At 57.9% G+C, this 22,765-nt stretch overlaps 3 protein-coding genes across 5 annotated transcripts; 1 reads left to right on the plus strand and 2 right to left on the minus strand.

Moving 5' to 3' along the window:
• Positions 1–74: 74 nt before the first annotated feature.
• On the minus strand, positions 75–12,910 carry Ddx54 (DEAD-box helicase 54). Its single transcript, XM_042669017.1, has 20 exons — positions 12,698–12,910; positions 9,505–9,634; positions 8,440–8,510; positions 8,145–8,333; positions 7,976–8,025; positions 7,515–7,556; positions 7,168–7,263; positions 6,459–6,580; positions 6,309–6,370; positions 6,084–6,215; positions 4,915–5,125; positions 4,275–4,409; positions 3,864–4,094; positions 3,707–3,780; positions 3,110–3,301; positions 2,422–2,564; positions 2,234–2,347; positions 1,813–1,917; positions 1,458–1,570; positions 75–556 (listed from the first exon to the last, which is right to left on the minus strand). The coding sequence occupies exons 1-20, from the start codon at positions 12,869–12,871 to the stop codon at positions 330–332; spliced, it is 2,613 nt and encodes an 870-aa protein (XP_042524951.1). The 5' UTR covers positions 12,872–12,910; the 3' UTR covers positions 75–329.
• A 142-nt stretch (positions 12,911–13,052) lies between these two features.
• Rita1 (RBPJ interacting and tubulin associated 1) lies at positions 13,053–16,676 on the plus strand. 3 transcript variants are annotated; one of them, XM_042669111.1, is made up of 3 exons: positions 13,053–13,495; positions 13,934–14,400; positions 15,854–16,676. In XM_042669111.1, the coding sequence occupies exons 2-3, from the start codon at positions 14,141–14,143 to the stop codon at positions 16,305–16,307; spliced, it is 714 nt and encodes a 237-aa protein (XP_042525045.1). In that variant the 5' UTR covers positions 13,053–13,495; positions 13,934–14,140; the 3' UTR covers positions 16,308–16,676. The 3 variants fall into 3 exon arrangements, with proteins under 3 accessions (XP_042525045.1, XP_042525043.1, XP_042525042.1); XM_042669109.1 differs by having other exon boundaries at positions 14,054–14,400; XM_042669108.1 differs by having other exon boundaries at positions 13,053–13,481; positions 14,050–14,400.
• A 1,296-nt stretch (positions 16,677–17,972) lies between these two features.
• Positions 17,973–22,729, minus strand: Iqcd (IQ motif containing D). The gene is made up of 4 exons (XM_042669107.1): positions 21,954–22,729; positions 20,677–20,910; positions 20,094–20,165; positions 17,973–18,516 (listed from the first exon to the last, which is right to left on the minus strand). The coding sequence occupies exons 1-4, from the start codon at positions 22,674–22,676 to the stop codon at positions 18,193–18,195; spliced, it is 1,353 nt and encodes a 450-aa protein (XP_042525041.1). The 5' UTR covers positions 22,677–22,729; the 3' UTR covers positions 17,973–18,192.
• Positions 22,730–22,765: the final 36 nt, after the last annotated feature.

Consider the following 22,765-nt stretch of genomic DNA (forward strand, 5'->3'; position numbering starts at 1 on the left):
ACCCGCCGGGCTGCTCACTTGCTCAGTCTGATGTTTCCCTGTCCCCTTGTTCTAAGAAGACTGCAAATCCTGGCCTGCCAGAGGCACTCAATAAAGCTTTATTCCATTAAAACCCCTTAGAGTGCAGACCCATGTGGCCACAAGCCTTAAGTCTAGAACATACTCAGGTCTTGACCCGCTGCTTTGCTGGAGAGCTCTATACACCTCAAGACCTGCCCAACGTGTCCACCTTGGTTGATGCAGCTGCTGTGTTCTGGGCCAGGCACCACTGGTTTTCTTGGCTGCCTACTTCTGCAGCCATCATGAGAAATTCCTGGATTGCCAGTCCCTCACATCCTCTTCCTCATCTTGCCCTTCTTGGACGGGGCGCCCCGGCCGAAGGCTCCCTGCCGCAGCTCCTGGGCCCGGCGGCGGTTGCGGGCGGAGAGCTGCTTGAGGCCCCCGCGCTGCAGGAAGCGCATCTTCTGGGCCCGGCGCCGCTGCTTCAGGATCTGCTGCTTGGTCCTGAGCTCGGAGCGCACGCGGCTGCCAGGGCCGCCGGGGGGCTGAGATGCACCTGTCAGGATGGAGAATGGGGCTCAGACTTTGGGGTGACTCCTGTCTCCTCCAGAAGCCCCCATGCCCCCTCCTAAGTGAGCCAGGAAAGAATTAGGGAGAGGATGTGGTAGGAACAGGTGCAGCCCTGGATCACTCACAACCTGAGGACCCAGCAGCCCCCAGCACCTCGGGGTGTGCAGCAAGCCACCCAGGACATGGAGAGGCCCCCCCTGGGGGGGAGGGGAAGCCCAGTGACCCAGCCTCCCCCACCTCGATGAGCCCGTTGGAGGGAGAGGCAAGAGGGAAGCTTCAATCCCACCTCGGCCTGCTGAGAGGCTGGGCCCGGGTGACATGCCATCACCTGTGGTCGCCTGGGCCAAGCCTAGGTGACACCTGCCAGCCCACAATGCCAGGGAAAAATCCTCCCCAACTTCCTCCTTAAACCAACTGCCTTGGCTGCTGGCTTTTGTAGCCAGGTTCCCTGCCTGCCACGTGGCTGGGCCCCTCCCCCGCCCCTGGGGACGGGGCCACACACAGTGCACACGTAGGTGCAGTGCAGTGTGGCAGGTGGAAAAGCCAGACCCTAACCTTGAGGCCCCACCTCTAGGTGTGGGGACTAATGCAGCAAATGTGTTCAACCCCAAGTCACCAGTTCCCCCACGGTGTCACCTGGGCCTGGGAGCCACTCCACCAATGCCTGTGGGGCAGGATAAGCCCACGCTGGGGGGGGAGGGGGAGGGGGGGTTGGGGGGGGAAGGAGGGTGGCTGTGTGTGTCACTTTACCTTAAGGTTCTAAGCAGAAAGGGTGTGTGGGGGAGGGCTCAGGCCCTGACACTCACTTTCCACCCACCTCTGGGGCTATCTACAGCCCCTGTACCTCAGTTTCTCCTCATCTACCTGCACTCCACATTGGGGCTCACCTTGGCTACGCCCTCTCCTCCCACCTCTTCGTGCTGGGCCTCGCTGGTCAGAGGTCCCCTCTTCCTCCGAGTCCCGGTCATCAATTTTCTGTTTCTGTTTCCACTTCTGGTAGCTGGGGGGCCAGGCTAAGGAAGTTCCAGGGACACCCCTACCCGAGCTCCTCTGGGATACAGACCCACCTGTAGGAGCTGAGAAAGATGCTGGACAAGGCCCACCAGCTCCCCTAGAGGAAGATGCTTGATCCCGCCCACCAGCCCCTCCTCTACACACAGCCCCAACCTATAAGAGCTGCAGCTGAATCCACCTGACCCTGCCTACCACCCCTCTTCTCCCTGGCCCTGCACCCAAGGATACAGGTCCCGCTTGTAGGAGCTGCTGATGAACCGGCCACTCTCTGTCTTGATCTTCTTCTTATCCTCCTGTCCCGACTGCCCCACGAACCGCTTCTTCTTCCGGTCCCTGCAGGAGAGGGAGTGGGCTGAGGAGACACGCTTCCCACTGGAGGCGGTTTCTTTGCCTGGCTCTTATGTGGGGCTGGGGAAAACTCAGGCCTGTTCCCTTTCCCTCCCACCTCCCTCTGGTAGCCCAGGTCTCCAGTGGGAGTTTGGGGGCAGGGGCTGGTCCTCCTGGCCAGGCTACTCTGAGCAACGCTGGTCACAGGCCCGCCTGGAGAGACCAGTGAGCAAATAGGATGTGCCTCGGAGTGCGACAGGGCCTCTGGCCCTAGGGAAAGCGGGCCTTACTTGCTCACTTGCAAGCTCGCTAGCACACTCACCACTTGAGCTGCTGCCGGCCTCTGCTCAGGTTCTGTGCCTCATCCCCCATGAGGTCCAGGACAGCTCCGGCCACCTGCTGCTCAAACGCGCCCCCAGCCCCTCCGACGCTCAGGCTGGAGGGCAGGGAGAGAAGGGTTAATGGGGACTCGGCAATCTCGCTTGCCCCTCGGGGGCCCCAGCCACTCACCCCCGCTCGCTGTCGAAGTCTCTGGGTCGGTAGGGGACGTAGAAGTCCTGGTCCTGCTGCCTCATCTCCTCCCTCCGCCTCTTGGCTCCTCTGCTGGGGCCTGGAGCCTGCCGCTTCTTGCCCACGACCTCTGAGAAGATGGCCTGCAAATGGGGGGCCGGGGTCATGCCTGCAGCTGGGGCGTCTGCCCAGCTTCCCTGTGCCCACTGGCCCAGGCAGAGCCGATGGGGGAAGGAGGGGCTTCCAGGAATTTTTATTTATTTTTTTGTCGGTCGTGGGGCTTGAACTCTGGGCCTGGGCGCTGTCCCTCAGCTCTTCAGCTCAAGGCGAGTATTCCAGGAATTTTTGAAGCCTGGGTTTCTGTGCATTAGCTGCGCACCTGCGCGGCCCTGCCGGAGGGACAGCATGAGACCCAAGCTCCATTAGGAGCACTGCCCCCTATCCAGGACATTTCAGAAGTGAATTCTGAGCGCAGGTGTATGGTGCTGGCGCTCTGCTCGGTCTGAACCTGGCCCCTGGGCTTCCAGCTGGGCGGTGGACGTACGCCACGCCCCTAAATGCACTCAGAAGCTGAAGCTCGGCTTCCACACACAGCGGCTGGGAGATGGCCAGAGCCCTGCATGCAGCCTGCCGGGCTTCCCCCACCCCCGGGAGATGGGGCCGCAGCGGTGGCGGTGGGCGGTGGCACCTCCACACTCTCCCCTGCATCCTCCTCTTCCTTCTCAGGCTGCTCCTCCTTTGGGGCCGGGCCAGCTGGACCTTCCCGCCGTTCCTGCCGGCCCTGCTGGAAGTTGGCGATGGCTTTGCAGTCCTTCTGCCGCTTGGCGCGCATCACCTGACAACTCAGGTCCCGGCTGGAGGCGTTGATCTCAAAGATGGTCTGAGTGGAGGAGACCCAATTCTGTTAGCCAACCCCACTGCCCACCTGCCCGCTTCCTTCTGGCCCCCAATCCCATTAGCCAACCCCACTGCCTGTCTGCCTGCCCCCCTGTCCCCCCACCAGCCGACTGCACCCTCCTGGGCATCCCTCCCGATCTCGTCTGCTGTTGGTTTTCTGCATTTCACCATTACAGGGTGCAGACACCCCATAGCCCCTGGGGGTCTCCACCTACCACCGGGATCTGCTGTGCACTTCAGGGACAGACTCTCCGGGACAAAGTGGTCTCTGGAGACACCCACAGAGAGCTGACTGGCTGTGAGCTCAGAGGGAAGGGGTTCCCCCCGCAGGGTCACTCTGGGCTCTGGAGTGGACTCCGGAACCGCAGGCGTGCAGCACGGCACTCACCGTCCGGGCACGGTACTTCTTAATGCTGTCCACGAGCCTCAGCCGCTCCAGCTCTCCATCCTCGAAGCGCGAGCCTGGAGGGGAGAGGGGGACGGGTTGGGCTGGGATGTCGGGGCCCGCCTGTCTCCCCAGCACTCCCACTCCGCGTCGGACTCACTGAAAAGGGGGTGCAGGCCCAGCCCTGCCAGGTCCAGTTCCTTGGCCCTCTTGATGGACTCGGGCGAGGGCGCGGGCCGCGAGCGCAGGTACTGCTGCTGCGCGTTCTCCGCCACGCGGCCCAGGCCCCGCAGCTCCAGTGATGCCTCCAACGCGCTCCGCAGGCCGCCGTCCTCGTCATCCACCACGCTCTGCGGTACCCGGCCCAGCGCGCCGTCCGTGCTGACAGCACCTGCCCGCCACGGGCCACAGTGAGGGACCTTCTGTGGCCTGTGGTCCTGGCTCCCCCGCGCTCCCCCCTCCCACCTCGAGTCCCAGGATCACAGCTTTGAAATCATTGCGGAAGAAATCGGTGCTTACAGAGCACCAGTGGCTGCGTTCTCCTCGCCCCGGCCCCGCCTGGCTTGCTCACCTGAGGGCTCCTCTTGTGGCCGTGCGAGGCTGAGGGCGCGGCCCAGGAACAGGTGCAGGTCCAGAAGATAGGGGACTTCATCAGGGGCCACCAGGGAGTAGGCCGTACCGCTTCGGCCAGCCCGGGCCACACGGCCTGTGGGAGGAGATGGTTCCACATCAGCGAGAGAAAGCAACCGCAGGCTGGAGGTGCCGCTCAGCAGCTGGGTGCCTGCCTGACCCACCCAAGCCTTGGGTTCAATTCTCAGCACCACCAAAACGAACAAGGACCCCCAAGTCCTACAGGACTGGCCCATGCCAACTGCAGGATGTGTGTGCCAGGCCAAGCCTGGGCCCGCCCTGAGCTGCTGTCCCCACTTGGGGACAGTCCACCACGGTCACTGGGCCACTAGGAGCCAGCACGGCTCTGGGAGGTAAGCCGTGGCTCAGTGGCAGGGCGCCTGCCTCCTACACACCAGGCCCTGGTGCTGACAGAACGAAGTGCTGGCTAGATGGCACTGTCACCACGTCCCATAGTAGGGCAGACAGAAGAGGCACAGGTTTGGGGAATGAGATAGGGAGAGGCCCTCCTGAGTGTCCTGTCCTCCCTGGACCCTTCCTTGGGCCTCAGTTTCCGTGTGCGTGCGTAGCCAGGGCCTTACCCACGCGGTGCAGGAAGAGCTTGCTCTTGGCGGGAAAGCTGTAGTTGATGACATTATCTAGGAGTGGGATGTCCAGGCCGCGGGCGGCCAGGTCGGTCACGATGAGGGCCGAACACTTGCCGTGCGTGAACTTGGCGAGGTTGATCTTGCGGGCCGTCTGGTCCAGGGCGCTGTAGATGTGGGTGCAGCTCACCCGCTGGGCCGTCAGCAGCTGTGTGGAACCAAAGGCAGGGGGGAGCTGAGAGGCGGCAGCTGGGGGCCTGGCACCCTTGGCTGGATTCCCAGCTCCGCAGGGCTCTCTGAGCACCAAAGGAGACGGCATGGGCAGAGGGCTTGGGCCCTCAGAGAAGTGGCGAATACCAGCCTGTCCTGAGGCTGTCACTAGCCATCTGTGATCTTGGGGAAGTTACCAAACTTGCCCATGCCTAATTCCTCCTTGGCATCAAGGGGAGACGCTTCGCCCAACTGCATCTGGGTGCCAGAGGCTACAGGGGTTAATGCACCCACGAGAGCACGGAGGAAATGTTAACTGCTCTCTGCACCTGATGGTTTCCACGCTCCTGCTGCTGCTGCCTGGGGACAGAGGCCTCGCTGCACATGAACAAAAGGAAGCCCACGAAACTACGGGGCCCACATGTGCGCCAAGGGCCATGGAGCAGAGGCTTACACGGCACGCATCCATGATAAAGGGCGCTCTAGACAGCTTACTGTGGGCAGATAAAACCTCCTTTACTGCCCAATTCTGGGGCTGGAACTCAGGGCCTAGATACCGCCCCTCAGCTTCTTTCCTCAAGGTTGTCAGTCTACCACTTCAACCACAGCTTTACTTCCAGGTTATTTGGTGGTTAGATATTAAGAGTCTCACAGACTTTGCTGCCTGGTTGGCTTTAAATCGTGATCCTCAGATTGCAGTCTCTTGAGTAGCTAGGATTATAGGCACGAGCCACAGGTACCCAGCTACACCTCAGTTTATAACTGTCTTGTGATGTCAGGGCGCCTTTTCCAATTTTCCTGGTAAAAAGCCTCACTGCTATCTGTGCTGGTGCTGCCCCCTGCTGGCCTCCCCTGGAAGGTGCATGCAAGCGCCAGATGACAGCACCAAAGCCAGGCAGGGCCTTCCCAACACAGTCCAGGCCCCCTTGCCCCCTGCGCCCCGGCCCCCTGCTCACCTCAGTGAGGTACTCAGCATGGTGCTTCGTGGCCACAAACACTACTGTCTGGTCTTGGGGCCGCACCACGTTGCGGAGCAGATAGAGTAGCACGGCGGCTTTGGTGTCCTCGCGTACCAGGAAGAAGGAGGTCTAGAGGGGAACAGAGAGGCCAGGAGGTGGGCTTGAGGGGTCCTGGCTGTGAACCTGGCCTCCCCCGGGGAAGGGCGCTGGGTCCTGACTCACCTTCAGCTGCTCGTTGAGCTTGGCATCCACGTCCAGGCGGATGAGCACGGGCTCCGTGAGGCCTGTGGTGGGGGGCAGAGGCCGCAGAGGAGTTATGGAGGGACAGGACCCTGCCCCACCCCAACTCCAGTGCCACCCCAGCTTGCTCACCGGCCCGGGCAAACTCCACCAGCATCTTGGGCAATGTGGCGGAGAAGAGCACCATCTGGTGGCCCCCAGGGAGGCGGCTGATGATCTCCTGAAGCTGCTCGGCAAAGCCCATCTCAAAGAGCCTGGGAAGGGGTGGAGTGCGGAGGGCAGGAGGGTCAGGTTTGCAGCGCCCTGGGCCCCACAGTCTCTGCCATGTGTACAGCCTGGCACCGTTATCACAGCCAAGCTGCACACGGCCCCAGCAGGTCCCGGCAGCCATGACCTGGTGTCCTGTCCATCTCTTCCAAATTCCCTAACTACACCAGTGCAGCCAAGGTCTGTGCAGGCACAGGCAGGGTCCTTGCTGCACCCCTGGGGGCTCCTAGTTCTCTCCACCTTGTGCATGAGGCAGCCAAGCCCACAGACCCCAATGAGTTCACGGAAAAGAGGCGGAGCCAGCCCTGGTTCCTGCCTTGCCTGGATCTGGAACCCATGCTCCCCCAAGTTTGTGTTTAGTGTCTTCGAAACCACAGGCTAATTGTTTTTATTATTCTTCAGTCCTTATTAAACAACACGAAACCCCGTGGTACCCCAGGATCAGCTCCCACCCCAGCTGTGGCCCACAGCCCACAGCTGGAGATCGGGTTCAGCCATCAGAGTGCCTCTAGGCAAAACCCTCTTCTGCTGTCCAGACCCTGTCCTGACAGGGCTCAGGAGACCCAGGCCTCACCTGTCAGCTTCATCAAAAACCACATACTCCACGCTCTGTAACTTCAGGTTCATCTCAACGGCCACATGTACCAACCGGCCCGGTGTAGCAATGATTCTGGAAGGGAGTACGTAGGCCAGGTCACCCTGGGCTGGGGCCACTGGGCATGTGGGAGGGGCCAGGTCACCCTGGGCTGGGGCCACTGGGCATGTGGGAGGGGCCAGGTCACCCTGGGCTGGGGCCACTGGGCATGTGGGAGGGGCCAGGTCATCCTGGGCTGGGGCCACTGGGCATGTGGGAGGGGCCAGGTCACCCTTGGGCTGGGATCACTTGGTATGTGGGAAGGGAGCCCAAATGCATAAACTCACATGTCAGGATTTTCGTGCAGGGCAGCAAACTGATCTTCCATTCTGGAGGAGAAGGGGAGTCACCCTGACAGCACAGGTTTCCCCTTCATATAACCAAATGTCCCTGTGTGTGCCCACATACCAAGTCCAAGAGCAGAACCCAGGTTTGGCTGAGACACTGCCCTGACCAGAGATGAACTACCTGGCTCCCTTGGTTGCAAGCAACAAAGCTGCTTTTCCCCACAGTGCCACCTAGCAGCTGACCCTGGAATTGCCACACACAGGTTCCCTGATTCCTACCAGCCTAAAACCTTCTGGGAGTATCCACAATCTTATGGGATGCCTGTGGGAGCCAGGATCCAGTGCCAGGCCTGGCTGGGCTGTCTCCACACTCCTCACCACCCTCCCTGGGAGGAACTCTGTTACTAAGACCATGGAAGTGCTTGTAGAGCGACAGCAGCATGGGGTTAGGGGACCCTTACTTGTCCCCGCCCAGGATCAAGGCCGTCTTGAGGCCGGTGAACTTGCCCAGCTGTGGAGAAAGGGAGAGAGAGGCACTGGGGGAGGGGGAGGCTGGCTGAGGCGGTCTGCCCACAGCTCCTAGCCGGCCCCAGCTGTACCCCCAGGTATACACCCAGCACCCCAACATACCTCCTTAGTGAACTTCATAGTCTGCAGCGCCAGCTCCCGGGTGGGTGAGAGGATTAAGGCCCGGGCCCCTGTCTGGGCGCTGTGGGCCTTGAGCCGCTCAAACATGGGGAGGAGAAAGCAGGCGGTCTTGCCGCTGCCCGTCCGTGCCATTGCCACCACGTCCTTCCCGTCCAGGATCACCGGGATGGTCTGCAGGACACCGGTGGGGGTGCTGTCAGGTCTGCCCAGATCCCCGGGCCCTTCCAGCCTCTCCTTTTCCCCTGCTCCAGCCCTCTGGTCCCTCCCAGCCCCTCACCTTCCGCTGGATGGGTGTGGGCACCTTGTAGCCCTTCTTCATGACGCCCTTGAACACGGGGTAGCTCAGGCCTGAGACACAAGGCATCACAGGAAATGTTACACAACAAAAGACCATATGGTCAATGAACAATGAGAAGAACAGATAGAGACAGGGCAGAAACTACAAGATTGTATAAGATGGTGGGGGTTTACACAGGGTGGGGCTCGGACCTTCTTTGGATTCTGACTGGAACATTCTTCCTCACCTGTTGCTCTGGGACAGAGTCACATGTTTGTCTTGCATTCTCCCAATATCCTCCCCAGTGCTGGGCTTATATTCAGGCACCACCATGCCTCCCCCTCCTCTTCTTTTCTAAGGTTGTATTCACCTTGTTGCTTTAATACTCTGGTGGGCAGAGCTCATCAGTTTCCTAATTCCTCATGGTCTCAATCCCCGCTCCAGCAGCTGCTGCTGTATTTAGAGCAGTTTCCTTCCCTGCTAGCAGGTATTCTGACCTTCTCCTTCCTCCTCTGAAAAACTGTATTGCCAGGTAGTAAGCCCTCCTTGTCTCTGCTTCCATTTGTTCTCCTGGCCTCAGGCCTGTGACCTGCCCCCAAACACACTAGAAGGTCTCGACTAATTAGAGACCAAACTTATACCACAATGCTGAGCCCAGGGCAGACATCCTTAATCAAGTGCAGAGAACGTAATAACCTCCTGATGTTGCTGTCCAAATCCCAGAACAAGCTGGGCGCTGGTGGCTCACGCCTGTAATCCTAGCTACTCAGGAGGCTGAGATCTGAGGATCACGGTTCAAAGCCAGCCCGGGTGGGAAAGTTTGTGAGACTCTTATCTCCAATAAACCACTAGAAAACCGGAAGTGGTGCTGTGGCTCAAGCGGTAGAGTGATGGCCTTGAGCTGAAGAGCTGAGGGACAGCACCCAAGCCCAGAGTTCAGGCCCCACGACCGACAAAACAAAAACAAAAACAACAAATCCCAGAACAGACATTAGTAACCAAGTGCAGAGGTCAGGATGACCTCCTGTTGCCCCAAAGCCCTAGAGGCCCAGCTCCCTTACCCACCCATGGACTGGAAGCCTCCAGACTTCTTCTTCTTCTTGTTCTGGGCTCGCACCATCTCCCGGGTGTCGGGCTCCACATCTGAGGTACACTCGGAAGTGGGGAAGGCAGGCAGTGCTCTGTCAGGGCCATACTGGAAGTGAAGGACAGAGAAGACACCAACATTGAGCACCTTTGGGGAGGGGTCTGTCCTCTTGTCCTCCTGTCTCCCCAAGGGATCACACAGCTTCTCTGTCAACAGCTTCCTGGACTGGGCTGGGCTGGGGCCGAGGTGCAGAGTGGGCTCTTCAAATAGACAGCAGGCTCAGGATCCCAACTTTGCCGGGTTCAAGCTACAAGGCCTTAGGTAAGAGCCTGGGCCCCCCACAGGCCTCTGCTCCAAGAGTTCAGGACTCAGAAAGCAGCCTCTTCCTCTAGCCTTTGGTTCTGAGTTCTGCAAACATGATCCTTGAGCCCAGCTCAAGGTGCGCTGGCAGACTCTGTAGCTAAGCATTTCATTTCACTTCATTGTATCTATGCGGACTTTCCACTCTCCTTTCCACCTTTTGACTTTTCCGTTTCTTTCCCATTTTGGACTCCAATTTGCCTCACTATTTCAACTGTCTCCTCCAAGATTCTAATCTTTTTCTATATAAAAACTGCTATCAAGAGAAAAAAATGCTAGCCACAAACAGCTATAAAGTGAGATTTATATACAAGCAAATGTCAGATATTTACTAGTGATAGCCAAATGCAAGTACTGGTTACCAGCACTAAATAAGTAAATAGATATAAAACAAAAACATCTCCTGGGGCTGGAGGAACAGCACTCAGCAGAGTGTATGCTTGGTGCTGCATGCAAGGCTTGGGTTCAATCCACAGCAGCCTCCCCACAAAAAATCTGTGTTTAGGTATGGTGCTTTTTTCTGTAGAATTCTAGAATAACCAAAAACTTCCTATGTTCATCCTTCTTGAGCTGCACTAGATACATAAAATGTTGAACATCCTGAAAAGTTCGGTTTATACTTTTTATTTTTCTTTACCTGTCCTGGGGCTTGAACTCTGGGCCTGGGCGCTGTCCCTGAGCCTCTTTGTTTGCAGGCTAGCACTCTACTACTTGAGCCACAGAGCCACTTTTGGCTTTTTCTTAGTAGTTTATTGGAGATAAGAGTTTCATGGGCTTTCTTTCTAGGCTGACTTCAAATCATGATCCTCAGATCTCAGCCTCCTGAGTAGCTAGGATTATAGGCGTGAGCCACGGGCGCTCAGCCCGGATTATACTTCTTATGCTAGATGTTTTTGAGACAGATGGCATATTCTGCTACAAAGCCAGGTTGGCTTTGGACTTGTGATCCCCCTGTTTCACTGAGTGCTGGGATTAGAGGGATGAGCTGCCACGCCTGGCTTAGTTTATAACCCAATCTGAGATGGCAGGATTTCCCATGTAAGATAATGACTGACAGGCAAAAGTTGTGAATTCAACTTGTATAAACCTTTTCTTCTTTCACACAGACTGTCTCTGCTTTTCTGCTGGCTACTGCCAGGACGTAAGAGGCAAGGTGCAGTTACATCCACGTATACCCTAGCATCTGAAATCATCCCGGCTCAGTCGTGGTGTTGGCAGATGAGAAAGCCACTCTCCACCATCACTTGCTCAGATGGTAGGTCTGAACTGCCAGGAAGGGAAAGGCCAGGGGAGGGGGCACAGAGATCAGTTCTATTTGTGGGCAGATACTCGGAAGCACACGGTTTGGGATATGGGAGGACCAGGTCTCAAATACTGCACCCAAGAACTAAGGCTGCAGGGACCAACAGCCTGAAAGCACTGGGGAACCTCCAGCCTGCCTCTCAATGGTGACCACACCCTTAAAACCAAAGCTTAGCATGAGGCCCAAGCCTGTGATCCTAGCTACCCACGAGGCTGAGATCTGAGGACTGTGGGTTGAAGCCAGCCCAGGCAGGAAAGTCCATGAGACTTTTGTTTTGTTTTTGCTGGTCCTGGGGCTTGAACTCAGGGCCTGGGTGCTGCACTGTCCCTGAACCTCTTTGTGCTCAAGGCTAGCACTTGGACCACAGCGCCACTTCCAGCTTTTTCGAGTAATTCACTATTGGAGATAATAGTCTCACAGGGACTTTTCTGCCCGGCCTGGCTTAGAATCATGATCTCAGATCTCAGCCTCCTGAGCAGCTAGGATTACAGGCGTGAGCCTCCTCTGCCCAGCTACCATGAGACTCTTATCTCCAAAGAACCACCAAAAAGCTGGAAGTGGAGCTGTGGCTCAAATGAGAGAGCATCAGCCGCAAACTAAAAAGCCAAGGGACAGCTTTTAGGCCCTGAGTTCAAGCACACACAAGAAAGAAAGAAAGGCAGAAAGCAAGCAAGCAAGCTTAGCGACTGCTTCCCATCTCACAGCCAGTGCTGTGAGATTTATACCTCTCCTATGAAAGCTCCTTCCTGCCTACCCTAAGCTCTTCATCATCCCCAAGTACTGCATACCTACTGAGGGGCAGGGCACTGGAGAGGGCAGCTGAGGAGGGAAGTCTCCTCGGCTTCCTGCCTTGAGGTGCCCTGTCTTCACATAATGCTCCCTACTCATCTCTAGACTTGGTCTATCTGTTCCAGGGCCTGAGCTTCAGCCCTTCTGCCAACTTGATGCCTCCAGTTTCTTCCCATTTGCATACAGTCGGCACTCCACAGTGGAAATGGCACTGGCTGTCCCACTGTGAGGTCTTGGGTAAGTTTCTTAACCACCCCCAGGACTCAGTTTCCCTTCTGCTAATGGGGGTAACACAATTACCCAGGCCACAGAGTTTTTCTAAGAACCACATGATAAGCTTGTACAGGTGGAGACCTAGCAGACAGTCGACATTTTTAGGCTTGTTGTTAAACTTCCAGGGGGTGGAGGGTACGCTGGCCTCAAACTCCAACTCTCAACACAGCCTCAAACTCTCAAAAGTCAGACCTGTCGCACCCGCACTTTTCATTGGCTGGCTGGTAACTGGGCTCCGCCCCCTGGGCGAAGACAGCCAATGAGGGCGCGTGGACAAAACTGACAGAAGAGCCGCAGGCCGAGCGCCCCAACCCCGGACCCGGGAGGGATGGGCCTCGAGACACGTGCGCGGGCGGCGGGCCGGGCCCCCGCCCGGACCCGCAGGCTCCGCCCGCCCCCCCGGGGAGACTGAGGCCCCGCCGTGCGTCCGGGCCCCGCGCGGCTACCTTTCGCGCCCGGGCGTCATCCTCCGCCTGGATCTCGAACTCGCCGTCCTCCGAGTCGCTGCGGCTGGTTTGGAAGGCCGCGCCCCGGCGCTTCCGGAGCCCTTTCTTCTTCCTCTTCAGAGCCATGGCCGCTCGCGACCGCGGTCCGGCCGCTGTGCGCTCGCCGGCCGCCATGCGGGGAAAGGGAGGCTTCCAAACCCGGAAGTGGGCGGGGCATCGGGACGTACCATCTGCGCACGCGCGCGGGGGGGGGGAGCGCCGGACGTCAGCGCCAGGTTTCCCCCCCCGCCGGGCGCGCGGGTGGTACGGGCGGCGCCTGCGTCGCCGCGGTGGCTGCGCGGCGGGGACGCGGGTCGCTCGCGCCCGGGCTGCGCCGCCCGCCTGCGGGGCGGGGGGGTGCCGCGAGCGTGGCCGGGACCCCCTGCGCTGCCGGGGCCGCCCGATCTCCTCCCGGGCTTTCGGGGCCGCGGATTAGGACCTCGGCTGCACCCCCACCTGGGCCCCGCCGGGAGATCCGAGGGGCACGAGGGGGCGCCCGAGGTTGCATCCGACGCCCCCCAAGCCAGGATGCGCAGGTAGGAAAGCAGCCCGAGCACGCGGGGACCCCGCGCCGACTTGGGTGCGGGCAGCAGGGCGCGCTCTCCCCCTCCCCGCGATGCCCCCTGAGAGGCCCGACCTGCGATCCTGCCCTCGGAAGCTTCGGATCGGTGATCTGCAGGACGCAGGGACTCCCAGCTCCCCGTCCCGGGCTGCTGAGAGGATCAAATGAGACGATGCTGCTAAAGATCTCGCCCCGAGGTACACGTGGGACCCCCCACCCCGTGTGTAGACGTAGGGTTGGGGCAGGGGGGGAGGAAGAGAGACTGGCTGCCTCTCCCTCCCACCATAATCAGTTTGATTTCTGGTTGGTGTTCAGAAGGATATTTGTGGAGGCTGGGGGCCCGTGTGTGTGCCTCCGGCCTGTAATCCTAGCTTCTCAGGAGGCTGAGATCTGAGCATCGCAGTTCGAAGCTACCCGCGGGCAATGCAGTCCGTGAGAAGTGGAGCTGTGTGGCTCAAGTGGTAGAGCACCAGCCTTGAGCGCAAAGCAGACGCGACAGAGCCCAGACCCCTCAGTTCAAGCCCCAAGGCCTGGCACCAACATACTTATGCATAAGTATAGGCTGGCTGCTAGAAGTTTGTGTTTGTTTATTCACTGTATATTTAGCCCTGGCACCCCTTTTCCCATCATGACAGCTCCAAGGTGCTCAAACATTCCCAGGAGTCTGCAGGGCCAGCTCCCCTTTGAGAAGACGTAGATTCCTTCACCCTAGCACTGCCGTGGTCTGAGCAGTGCCAACCTGACCCCTGTCGCAGGGAGCCCTGGAGACGGGACCTGGAAGGCAGAGTGCACCTGCTGGCACCGGGGACCCCTGGCATTGTGAAGACGCTCGTGCCGCTGGCATGCAGACCCTCCACCTTCAGCCCCGATGCCCAGGCTACCGGGCGAAGGCCAGAGAGTCCTACGTGGATGAGACATTGTTTGGCAGCCCTGCAGGCACCCGGCCTGCCCCGCCAGACTTTGATCCACCCTGGGTGCAGAAGAAGAACAGAAGCAGAGGAAGTAGCACAGGAGTCTCACAGGCAGCCCCGGGGTGCAGTGAGGCTACCCCCTGCAGGGGCAGCACCCCAACACTCACACCAAGGAAAAAAAACAAATACAGGTAACAGCGGGGGACCGGCACTCCTGTTCTCTGTAGCCACTGGCTTCCTGTTACAGCCTGTTCTTTGCCTGCTGTGTGACCTTGGGCAAACACCTTGACCTCTCTGAACTGCAGCTGCTCTGTCGAAAACAGGGCCAATGATCCCCTTAACCCAGGCAGCATTGTGGAGAGATTAAATGTAGTGTTTGGCACAGTAACCCGATACTTAAGAAGGTTTCAGTAAATGTTGGTGGTAGCTGGGTGTGGTGATTTACCCCTGTCACCCCAGCTACTCAGAGATTGTGGAGGAAGAATCTAATGAGTTCAAGACACACTCTTCCCCCCCCCCCCATAAAGTTAACTGAATTAGACCCCTCTCAATATAAAAAGGGTGTGGTGATGTGGCTCAAGGGTAGGCATGGTTGATGGGCATGAGGCCTTGGGTTTAATTCCCAGTACCACGGAGTGTTGGTGGTTGTGAGGTTGTGAACTGCATGTCCAGACGTTATAGATGAGGACTCTGAGGTGCTTCTGTGTCAGTCTTTGTTGTTAGTGGTGGTGGTGTTGCTTGTGGGGCTTGAGCTCTGGCCTGGGCACTGTCCCTCAGCTGTTCAGCTCAAGGCTGGCGCTCTACCACTTGAACCACAGCGCCACATCCGGTTTTCTGGTGGTTCATTGGAGAAAAGAATCTCTCTCTTGCCTGCGATCCTCAGCTCTCTCAGCCTCCCGAGTAGCTAGGATGACAGGCATGAGCCACCCGCCCTGGGTCATTCTTTGTGCTGGGGTTACAGGTGTGCACCACCGTGCTTGGCTTGGTGTCTCTTCTTTTTGGAAATTTTTTAAAAAATTGTTATTAAAAAGTAAGATAAAAGGGGTTACAGTTCTATAAACCAGGTAAAGAGTACATTTCTTTTTTGGACCATGTTACCCCTTCCTTCCCTTTCCCCCAGTTTTTCCCTCCTGTACCCATCCACAAATTGTACAATTCATTGCCAACAGAATGTCTGGTGAGCACTACTGTTGCATTTGTTTACCCTTTGTCCCTCCATTTCTGTGTCCCCCCCAGTGTCTCTTCCTAAGCGTACCAGTTCTATTAGATTAGAGCCCCCTTCTTATGACTTAGTTTAATTTACTTCCTTGAAGGCCTTGGGTCCAAGTATGGTCAGATGGTGTCAGAATGTCTGCATGGGGGGGGGGGGGGGGGACCCAGTTCCGGTGTCAGGTGTCGAGTGACTGCCTGACAGGACAGGCTGAGAATGTGATTGCCAGTGCTGACTGACCTGTCTGCTGTCCACAGGGGGGGAAAGGAGGGGGGGAGGGCGAGGGGTGATAGCTGCCCCTGTGCGCCCCTGGAATTCTCCCCTGGGTGCTTGCTGCTAGAGAGAAGTTAGGGAGCAAAACCCTCGGGGGCTGTGGCTCTTGAGGGCTTTAGGGGTCCTTCGCCCCAGTCACCGTGGTGCTCTTCCCCTGCCAGGCTCGTCCGCCACACCCCGACCTTCTGTGATGAGTCATTGTTCGGCCCCCCGCCTGGGGGTGTGCGCTGTGAGGCCTCCGGGATGGCCAGAGGGGACCCTGCCAAGCTCCACGCCCTCTTCTGGACACCACCAGCTACCCCCAGGAGCGGCCATTCACTCCGCCCCAGGAACACCCCACTGAGAGCCATTCACCCGGCCAGCACCTCCAAGACGGAGCTGCTGGGGGTGGCCGCTGACTCCCAGAAGTCGTCCCTGGATGGGTTTTCTGTCACCCACCTCAACCGCCCCAGCACCCTCCAGACCAATGGGCCTCTGGACCCCAGGCCTTCCACCGCAGGGGTGGCCTGCCGGCGCCCCCCACTCTCCCCCCAGCCTCGCTCTGTCAGTATCTCAGTGCCAGCTGCCCCCCAGCCACGGGCCGCTACCCCGAAACCAAAGCCCCCTTGGAGGTGAAGTAGGTCTTATCACAGAGCTTAGCTGGGCTCCTCTGGGAGACTAGCATCTCCCGGGGACCCCTGTGGGAAGGGGGATTTGGATCTGAGGTTTCTGTCTGGCCCCATTCCCTAACAGTGCCAAGTTTGTCTTGGGCCCCTCCCTCCCCATCCAACCAGTCAGTGCCAAAGGTTTGCCTTTGGCCCCTCCCACCCTCCAAGCCAGCCTCCAGTGAGGACTTCCTTTCCTGGAGTCTCGGGGCCTGAGGAGTTATCCTAGGCTCTGAGGGCCCAGAAGGCAGAAGGGCTTCTGGGTAAAGAGGAGCAGGTGTTGTTCATTGTAACTTCATGTGTTTATTTCTGGATATTAAACGTACCAGTAGGGCTGAGAGTGCGGCTCAGTGGTAAGAGTGCTGGCCTAGCATGCATGAAGCCCTCAATTCCATTCCTCAGCACCACATACACAGAAAAGTCTGGAAGTGGCACTGTGGCTCAAGTGGTAGAGAGCTAGCCTTGAGCAAAAGCAGCTCAGGGATGGTGCCCAGGCCCTGGGTTCAAGCCCCAGGACTGGCCAAAAAAATCCAAAACCGTACTAGTAGCTCATTAAAACCTTGAGTATTACTGTTTTTTTCCTTCCTTGAGGTGATTTAATGAGGCTGCGTAGGACAGTGGCTGGAGAGAGGGTCACGGGACTGTGGAGACGGGCCTCACGCAGTGCTGGGGTCACTGAACAGCGAGGGCCGCTAGCCTGTCGGCGTGCTGGCCTTCCTGAGCCCGGGCCTGTTCGGCTCTGTGAATCTATACTTCCTGCCTTACAGAGTGGCCAGGGCTTGGTGGGGGGAGGGAGGGCAGCCAGTGAGTGACAGGTGTGTGAGTGCTTGGAGGGGACCTGGGTGCTGGGTGCACGGTTCTACTCTGAACTGCCACAGGACCCTGGGTGGGTCAAAGGGGCCCAGGTTATGCATGGATCCAGGCTATGAAAAAAAAAAATTACAGCATTCGTTCAGACAAGTAGACTCAGAATCCGAATCCCAGCATCCTGCCTTGGGGTGTGTGTGTGTGTGTGTGTGTGTACAGGGGAGGAGGGCTGGGGGTGTTGACTCTCCTCAAAGCAAACCAGGGAGCTCATTAGAAAAGCCGCATCAGCCAGGCATGGGTGATGCACACCTGTAATCCCAGCAACTCAGGAGGCTGAGATCTGAAGGTCAAAGTTGGAAGTCAGCGAAGGGAAGGGAAGTCTGTGAGACTCTTAACTCCAAGTAACCACCAAAAAGTCAGAAGTAGAGTTGTGGCTCAAGGAGTAGAGCACCGACTATGAGTGAAAAAGCCAAGCAAACACACAAGACCCTTGGGTCAAGCCCCAATATTGGCCCATGTGTACACACACACACACACACAGACACACACGAGGAAGACATAGGCCTAGGATATCTGGGTGATGAGATCTTTCCAGAAAAGGCAGCCAGGTTTGTCTCTAAGTGATAGCTCTCAGTTTGGTAAACGCTAGCGATTAATGATGAAGAAACAGTTCAGCCACCTGGCACCACCTCCAGCTGCCGGCCTGCGAGCTCTCAGTGAGCTGTGGGGGGCCGGGGGGGGGGGGGGAGACTGGGGAGGCTGTGGCCAGGGCCCGCTGGGCACACACCCACTATGCTGGGTGGCCCTGTCTGGCTGGGCTTGGCCGGGATGGAGGCACTTTGACGGGTCTCCTTCCTACTGAAATCCAGCCATGGATTCACGCCTTCCGCATGCCGCACGGGAGGCAGGCGCACAGACAGCCCTGTAGAGAAGTTTATTTGTAGGGGTACAGAAACGACTTCAAACTTGCTTCAGATTCCAAATGCTGACAAAACAGCTGTGTCTGGCCGGTGCGGAGCTCTGGGGAGCCCGGCCACTGGGAGCGGGGCTCATTTCTTGCCTTTGCCCTTGCCCTTGCCCTTGCCGCCTTTGCCCGCACCGCCGCCTTTGCCTGCACCGCCTTTGCCCTTGCCCCGCTTCTTGGACTTGAGCATGGAGCGGACCAGGTAGCCCTTCCACACGGCCTGGATGACCGTGGCGGCCTTCACCATCCGCACCATCTCCCGCTCCGCCTCCATCCTCTTCTTGGAGGTGATCTCCCGCTCTGCCTGGATCTGGGAGAACTCCTCCACCAGCACCTTGTGCCTCTGCTGCAGCTCGGCCAGCTGCTGCTTCTCCTCCTTGTGGATGCTGTCCAGCTCCTCGATCTCCTCCTGGGGGAGGAAGGGCGGACGGGGCCACCATGGCCCCCAGGTTAAGGGATGGCCCTGTTCTTGCCCAGTGAGTGTCAGGAACAAGGGAGGAATGCGGCCTGGGAGCTGGCTGGCTTCATTGCAAACCCCAGCTCTGCTGTGATACCACCTTTCAGATCTCCCATTCTCCCTCATCTGAATAGGGATTCTTGCCAGTCTAGTACATCTGGGATCAGATAACCAGATGACCTTGTTTTCTACAGGCTGTGTGTGTGTGAAATGTGTGTGTTGTCCCTTCCCCCCCCCCCCAATAGGCTTGGCCAGCTACCAGTTGGTGTCATGGTTGAGAGGAGACTGGACCTCCAGAGCCCCAACTGGGATCAAGGGTAGACTGTTGAGGGGACTGACTGGAGGAAGGAGGCCCCCAGGGAGCCATGGATGTGAGGGACACATCTTGTCCTCTGTCCCTGCCACTCCCTCTCTGCTCTCTGGCTGCCATCGGGTGAACAGCTTTGCTCTAGCATGCGTGCACAGCCTGGCCTCCTGAGAGATCAGAGCCGGGAGAACAGGAGACTGACTAGAACCCTCCAAATCCTTAAGCCCAAATAAATCAATGTTCCCTTCCTTTCCAGGTGTTTGCCTCAGGTTTTGTGACAGTCACAGAAATCCAGCACAAACCCGACTGGCACACAGTAGGGCCACGAGACAGCGACTGACATGGGAGCGGGCAGGTTCACAGGGACCCAGAGCAGGCAGATCTTTCGGGTGACTGATTCCAGAGTGCTTCCTTTGGTCTAACTAGTTTCTGCTGCTGTAACTCATGCCTCCTTCCCTCCCTGCCTCCCCCTCCCTCCACCAGTATCCCCCAAGCATTTGCACAGAGCTGGGAGGACAAGATCCCTGCGCCCAGGACCTCACTGGCCTGCATTCAGGGGTTGTTTGGAGGAGGTGCTGGGGATGAACCCCAGAACTCCCTGCACACCAGCCTCACAAACTTCAATGAGACTTGAGAAATAAGAGTACCACACGCCCTCCCCCCCCCCTCCCCGCCAGCCAGCGTGAGGGGTGACCTGCCCTCCTCTGGGCAGCACGTCTGACCCCCATGCTCCCCAGGTTGGGACCAGGGCCACACAGGGGTTGTCTCTGAGGTGGGTGGGGACCCTGGGGGGCTCCCACCCCCTGAGTGCTCCCCACAGACCCTATTCTGGGTACACACAGTTCCCAGACAGGTGTTATGGCCTAGAGTCCCCCGGGCTCAGAGGCCAGCTCCGGGGCTCAGATCCCTGGAGTGAGGGTCCCAGGCTGGACAGGCTGGACCTGTCTTTGGCACCTGTGCCAGGGGTTGGGTAACGCTGGCCAAGGCTCTCAAGGAGGGGGCCTGCTCCCCCCTCCTGCCTCCCAGCCGTGCAGACAGGACACCAGATGGAGATGAGAGCAGGCCCTTCTCCCAGAGGCCCTGCCCTGCTCCAGGCTCATCCCTGCAGCTGGGGGGAAGGGGAGGAGGAGCGGGGTGCCCAGGGGTCTGTGGGGATCTTACACCTTCCTGCCAGTTCTCCGGGACCCTGGGGAAAGTACCAAAAAGAAACAAGATTTGATACCTGCTTCTCACCCATCTCAGAATCGTATTTCTGGATCCAGTTCTCAATTTCCGTCTCTACTTTGTATTTTTTCTAAAAAATCCAAAACAACAACAAAAAAGCAGTCGTTAGAGAGGTGCTATGCATGGGGGCGGGTCTGTTGATCCCTGCCCCCCACGGAGCTTCGCAGTTCCCACTTTACAAGGTGAGACCACCATGGCAGGCTGCCATGTTTCCCCAACATCACAGAGCTGTAGGTGGGCAAAGCCTGTGCTTTGGCTCCAGAACATTCTAGGCAGAGAGACCAGCAGGTACAAAGGTCCTGGGGTAGGAGTGGACTCGTGGCATTTGTGGAACAGAAGTTGAGCCACTGTGGCTAGAACGGCGTGGCCAGTGGCAGTGACAGTTCACTGAGCTCCGTTTGTCCCAGCTTTCCATCTGGAGTCTCACTCCATTCCTGTCCCCGTCATGTGATCATTGTTTGTAGCCGAGATACGGCATTCTGCACGGCTGGAGGCGTCCAGGCCCCACGGTCCGCTACCCCGTTCTTGGGCCTGGGTGCTGTCCCTCCCGCCTCCCAGGGGCTCCCTGCTCCCCACTCCACCTTCCTCAGCGCCTGCTCTGCCTCCCAGTTCTCCATGGTCAAGTTGTGGAACTGGGATCGCAGCAGCAGCACCTCCTGCTGGACCTTGGCCAGTCTGGCCTGCCCTGCCCGGAAATCTATCTTCTGCTGCTTCTCCGCTTCCTGCTTCGTGCGGAGCAGCGTGTTCTCCGAGAACCTGAGCACCTGGTGGAGGTGGTTCTTCAGCTCCTGGATCACGAAGTTCTCCTTTTCCACCTGGGCCAGAGGGACGAAGACTCCATTAATACGCGCCTGCCCGCAGGGCACTGGGGCTGACGCCAGTCTTCCCAGCTACTCGGGAGGCTGAGATCTGAGGATCATGGTTCCAAGCCAGCCCAGGAAGGAAAGTCTGTGAGACTGTCATCTCTAATGAACCCCCAGAAAACCACATGTGGAGCTGTGGCTCAAAGTGGTAGAGCGCTAACCTTGAGTGCAAAAAGCTCAGGGACAGTGCCCAGCTCCTGAGATCATGGCAGCCCAACATGGCAGCCCAGCCTTTCTGTGACAGAGGAACCCACATCCACTCTGGCTAAGCCAGTTTATTTCTGGTGTCTGTTACATCAGAGAAAAAGGTTAAAAAGTATAACACACAGGATGTGTCCAAAACCTGGCTATGACCAGGTTAGGGAAGGGAGTGTGTGCATGTGCATGCATGTGTGTATGTGAGTGTGTGTGTGAGTGTGTGCCAGGACTAGGGCTTGAACTCAGGGTCTTCCACTCTTGCTTGGCTTTTACATTCAAGGCTAGTGCTCTACTGTGGCTTTTTAGTGGTTGATTGGAGATAAGCGTTCCTTAGACTTTCCTGCCTAGGTTGGCTTCAAATCATGATCCTCAGATCTCAGCTTTCTGAGTAGCTAGGATTACAGGCCTGAACCACAGTGCCCAGTCCAGATTAGAGGTTGTACTGTCATTTCCCTTGTTTATGGTGATTCTGGGCTTTGAATGCTGGGTCTCACGTCTGCTAGGCAGGTACAGGTTTGGCCCTTTTTGCTTTAGTTTACTTTGTAGATAGTCTCTCACTTTTTCCCAGGAATCTCTTGGGCCTAGATCTTCCTACCTCTGCCTCCCATGTAGCCTAGCTTACAGGAGTGATCTACCTCGCCCAGCCAACTGAGTTTTTTTAACACTTAGCTTCTATACTGCAATCTCCATGAGGCTAGCAGCCTATAGGCCTTTCAAGACCTGCCTCCAATGTTAAGTGTTCAAAACAGGCTTGGTGTGGCTCCTTCCTGAGTGTGAGCAGCGCTAGAGAGCAGTACCTCCATGTCTCTGTTCTTCATTCTCTCGGCCAGTTCGTTTTCCAGAGAATTGATGAGCTCTTGGTTCCGGTTGTTCCTCCGGGTGATGTCGTACAGGAACTGGGCCCTCTCCTTCACCTCCATGGGGCTGGTGAGAAGCTTCTCGAAGAGGAAGCCCCGCATCTCCACCAGGCTCTGGAGGAAGCACTGGGCCTCTGCGCTCCGGCCCGGTGCCCGCTCCTGCAGGAGCTTGACCGATGAGGGGTTGCTGAGCAGGCATCTCAGGACGTTTTTCGTGGTCTCCTGGACCTGCTGTATGATCATCGGGATACTGGCCTTGTACATGTCCATGGTGTGGGAGTCATGGTACCACCTTTCCTGCTGGCCATTCTTTTCCTCCAGCTGCCTCTCTTTCTCCTGCAGGAAGCTGACCATTTGCAGGAGGGCCTGGCAGAAGTTCAGGTGATCTTTCACGACACTCATGATCTCTGGCGGCAGCACCCCCTCCAGGGCCTTGGGATGCTCCTCCATGTAGGACAGCAAGCTGATCAGCTCCACCTTGTAGATGGTCTCGTCGAGCACCGACATGATGCGCTTAGTCTCGATGGTGGTGAGCTTGGTCTTGGATGGGACCAGAGGCCCCAGTGGGTGAGCCGGCTTCAGAGGCTCCTCTGTCTTCAGCCGAATTCTGCTGATGTCCCAGCCTTCATAGAGCGGGGTCACGCCGAATACGCCCATGGCCATCCCACCGGCAGCCTGCTTCACAAGGTGGTGGCTGACTGGCTGGGTCTCGGGCTCTAGGGTCTCTGGCAGCCCTGCAAAGGAAGCAGTGG

This window comes from Dipodomys spectabilis, unplaced genomic scaffold (genome assembly GCF_019054845.1).
Source record: "Dipodomys spectabilis isolate Male_0828 unplaced genomic scaffold, ASM1905484v1 ptg000480l, whole genome shotgun sequence".
In the NCBI taxonomy this organism is placed as follows: Eukaryota; Metazoa; Chordata; class Mammalia; order Rodentia; family Heteromyidae; genus Dipodomys; species Dipodomys spectabilis.

What these genes read in the sequence shown, in the direction of transcription:
- Iqcd (XM_042669107.1), bottom strand. Translation starts at nt 22,676, where the DNA reads ATGGCCATGGGCGTATTCGGCGTGACCCCGCTCTATGAAGGCTGGGAC. An exon ending in CAGAGCAGGCGCTGAGGAAG is followed by an intron (nt 20,166 to 20,676) that starts GTGGAGTGGGGA and finishes TGGATTTTTTAG; the next exon opens with AAAAAATACAAAGTAGAGAC. An exon ending in CTGAGATGGGTGAGAAGCAG is followed by an intron (nt 18,517 to 20,093) that starts GTATCAAATCTT and finishes TTCCTCCCCCAG; the next exon opens with GAGGAGATCGAGGAGCTGGA.
- Ddx54 (XM_042669017.1), bottom strand. Translation starts at nt 12,871, where the DNA reads ATGGCGGCCGGCGAGCGCACAGCGGCCGGACCGCGGTCGCGAGCGGCC. An exon ending in GCCACAAGAGGAGCCCTCAG is followed by an intron (nt 4,095 to 4,274) that starts GTGAGCAAGCCA and finishes CGTGGCGGGCAG; the next exon opens with GTGCTGTCAGCACGGACGGC. An exon ending in GACTTCGACAGCGAGCGGGG is followed by an intron (nt 2,348 to 2,421) that starts GTGAGTGGCTGG and finishes CCTGCCCTCCAG; the next exon opens with CCTGAGCGTCGGAGGGGCTG.
- Rita1 (XM_042669108.1), top strand. An exon ending in AGGAAAAAAAACAAATACAG is followed by an intron (nt 14,401 to 15,853) that starts GTAACAGCGGGG and finishes TTCCCCTGCCAG; the next exon opens with GCTCGTCCGCCACACCCCGA.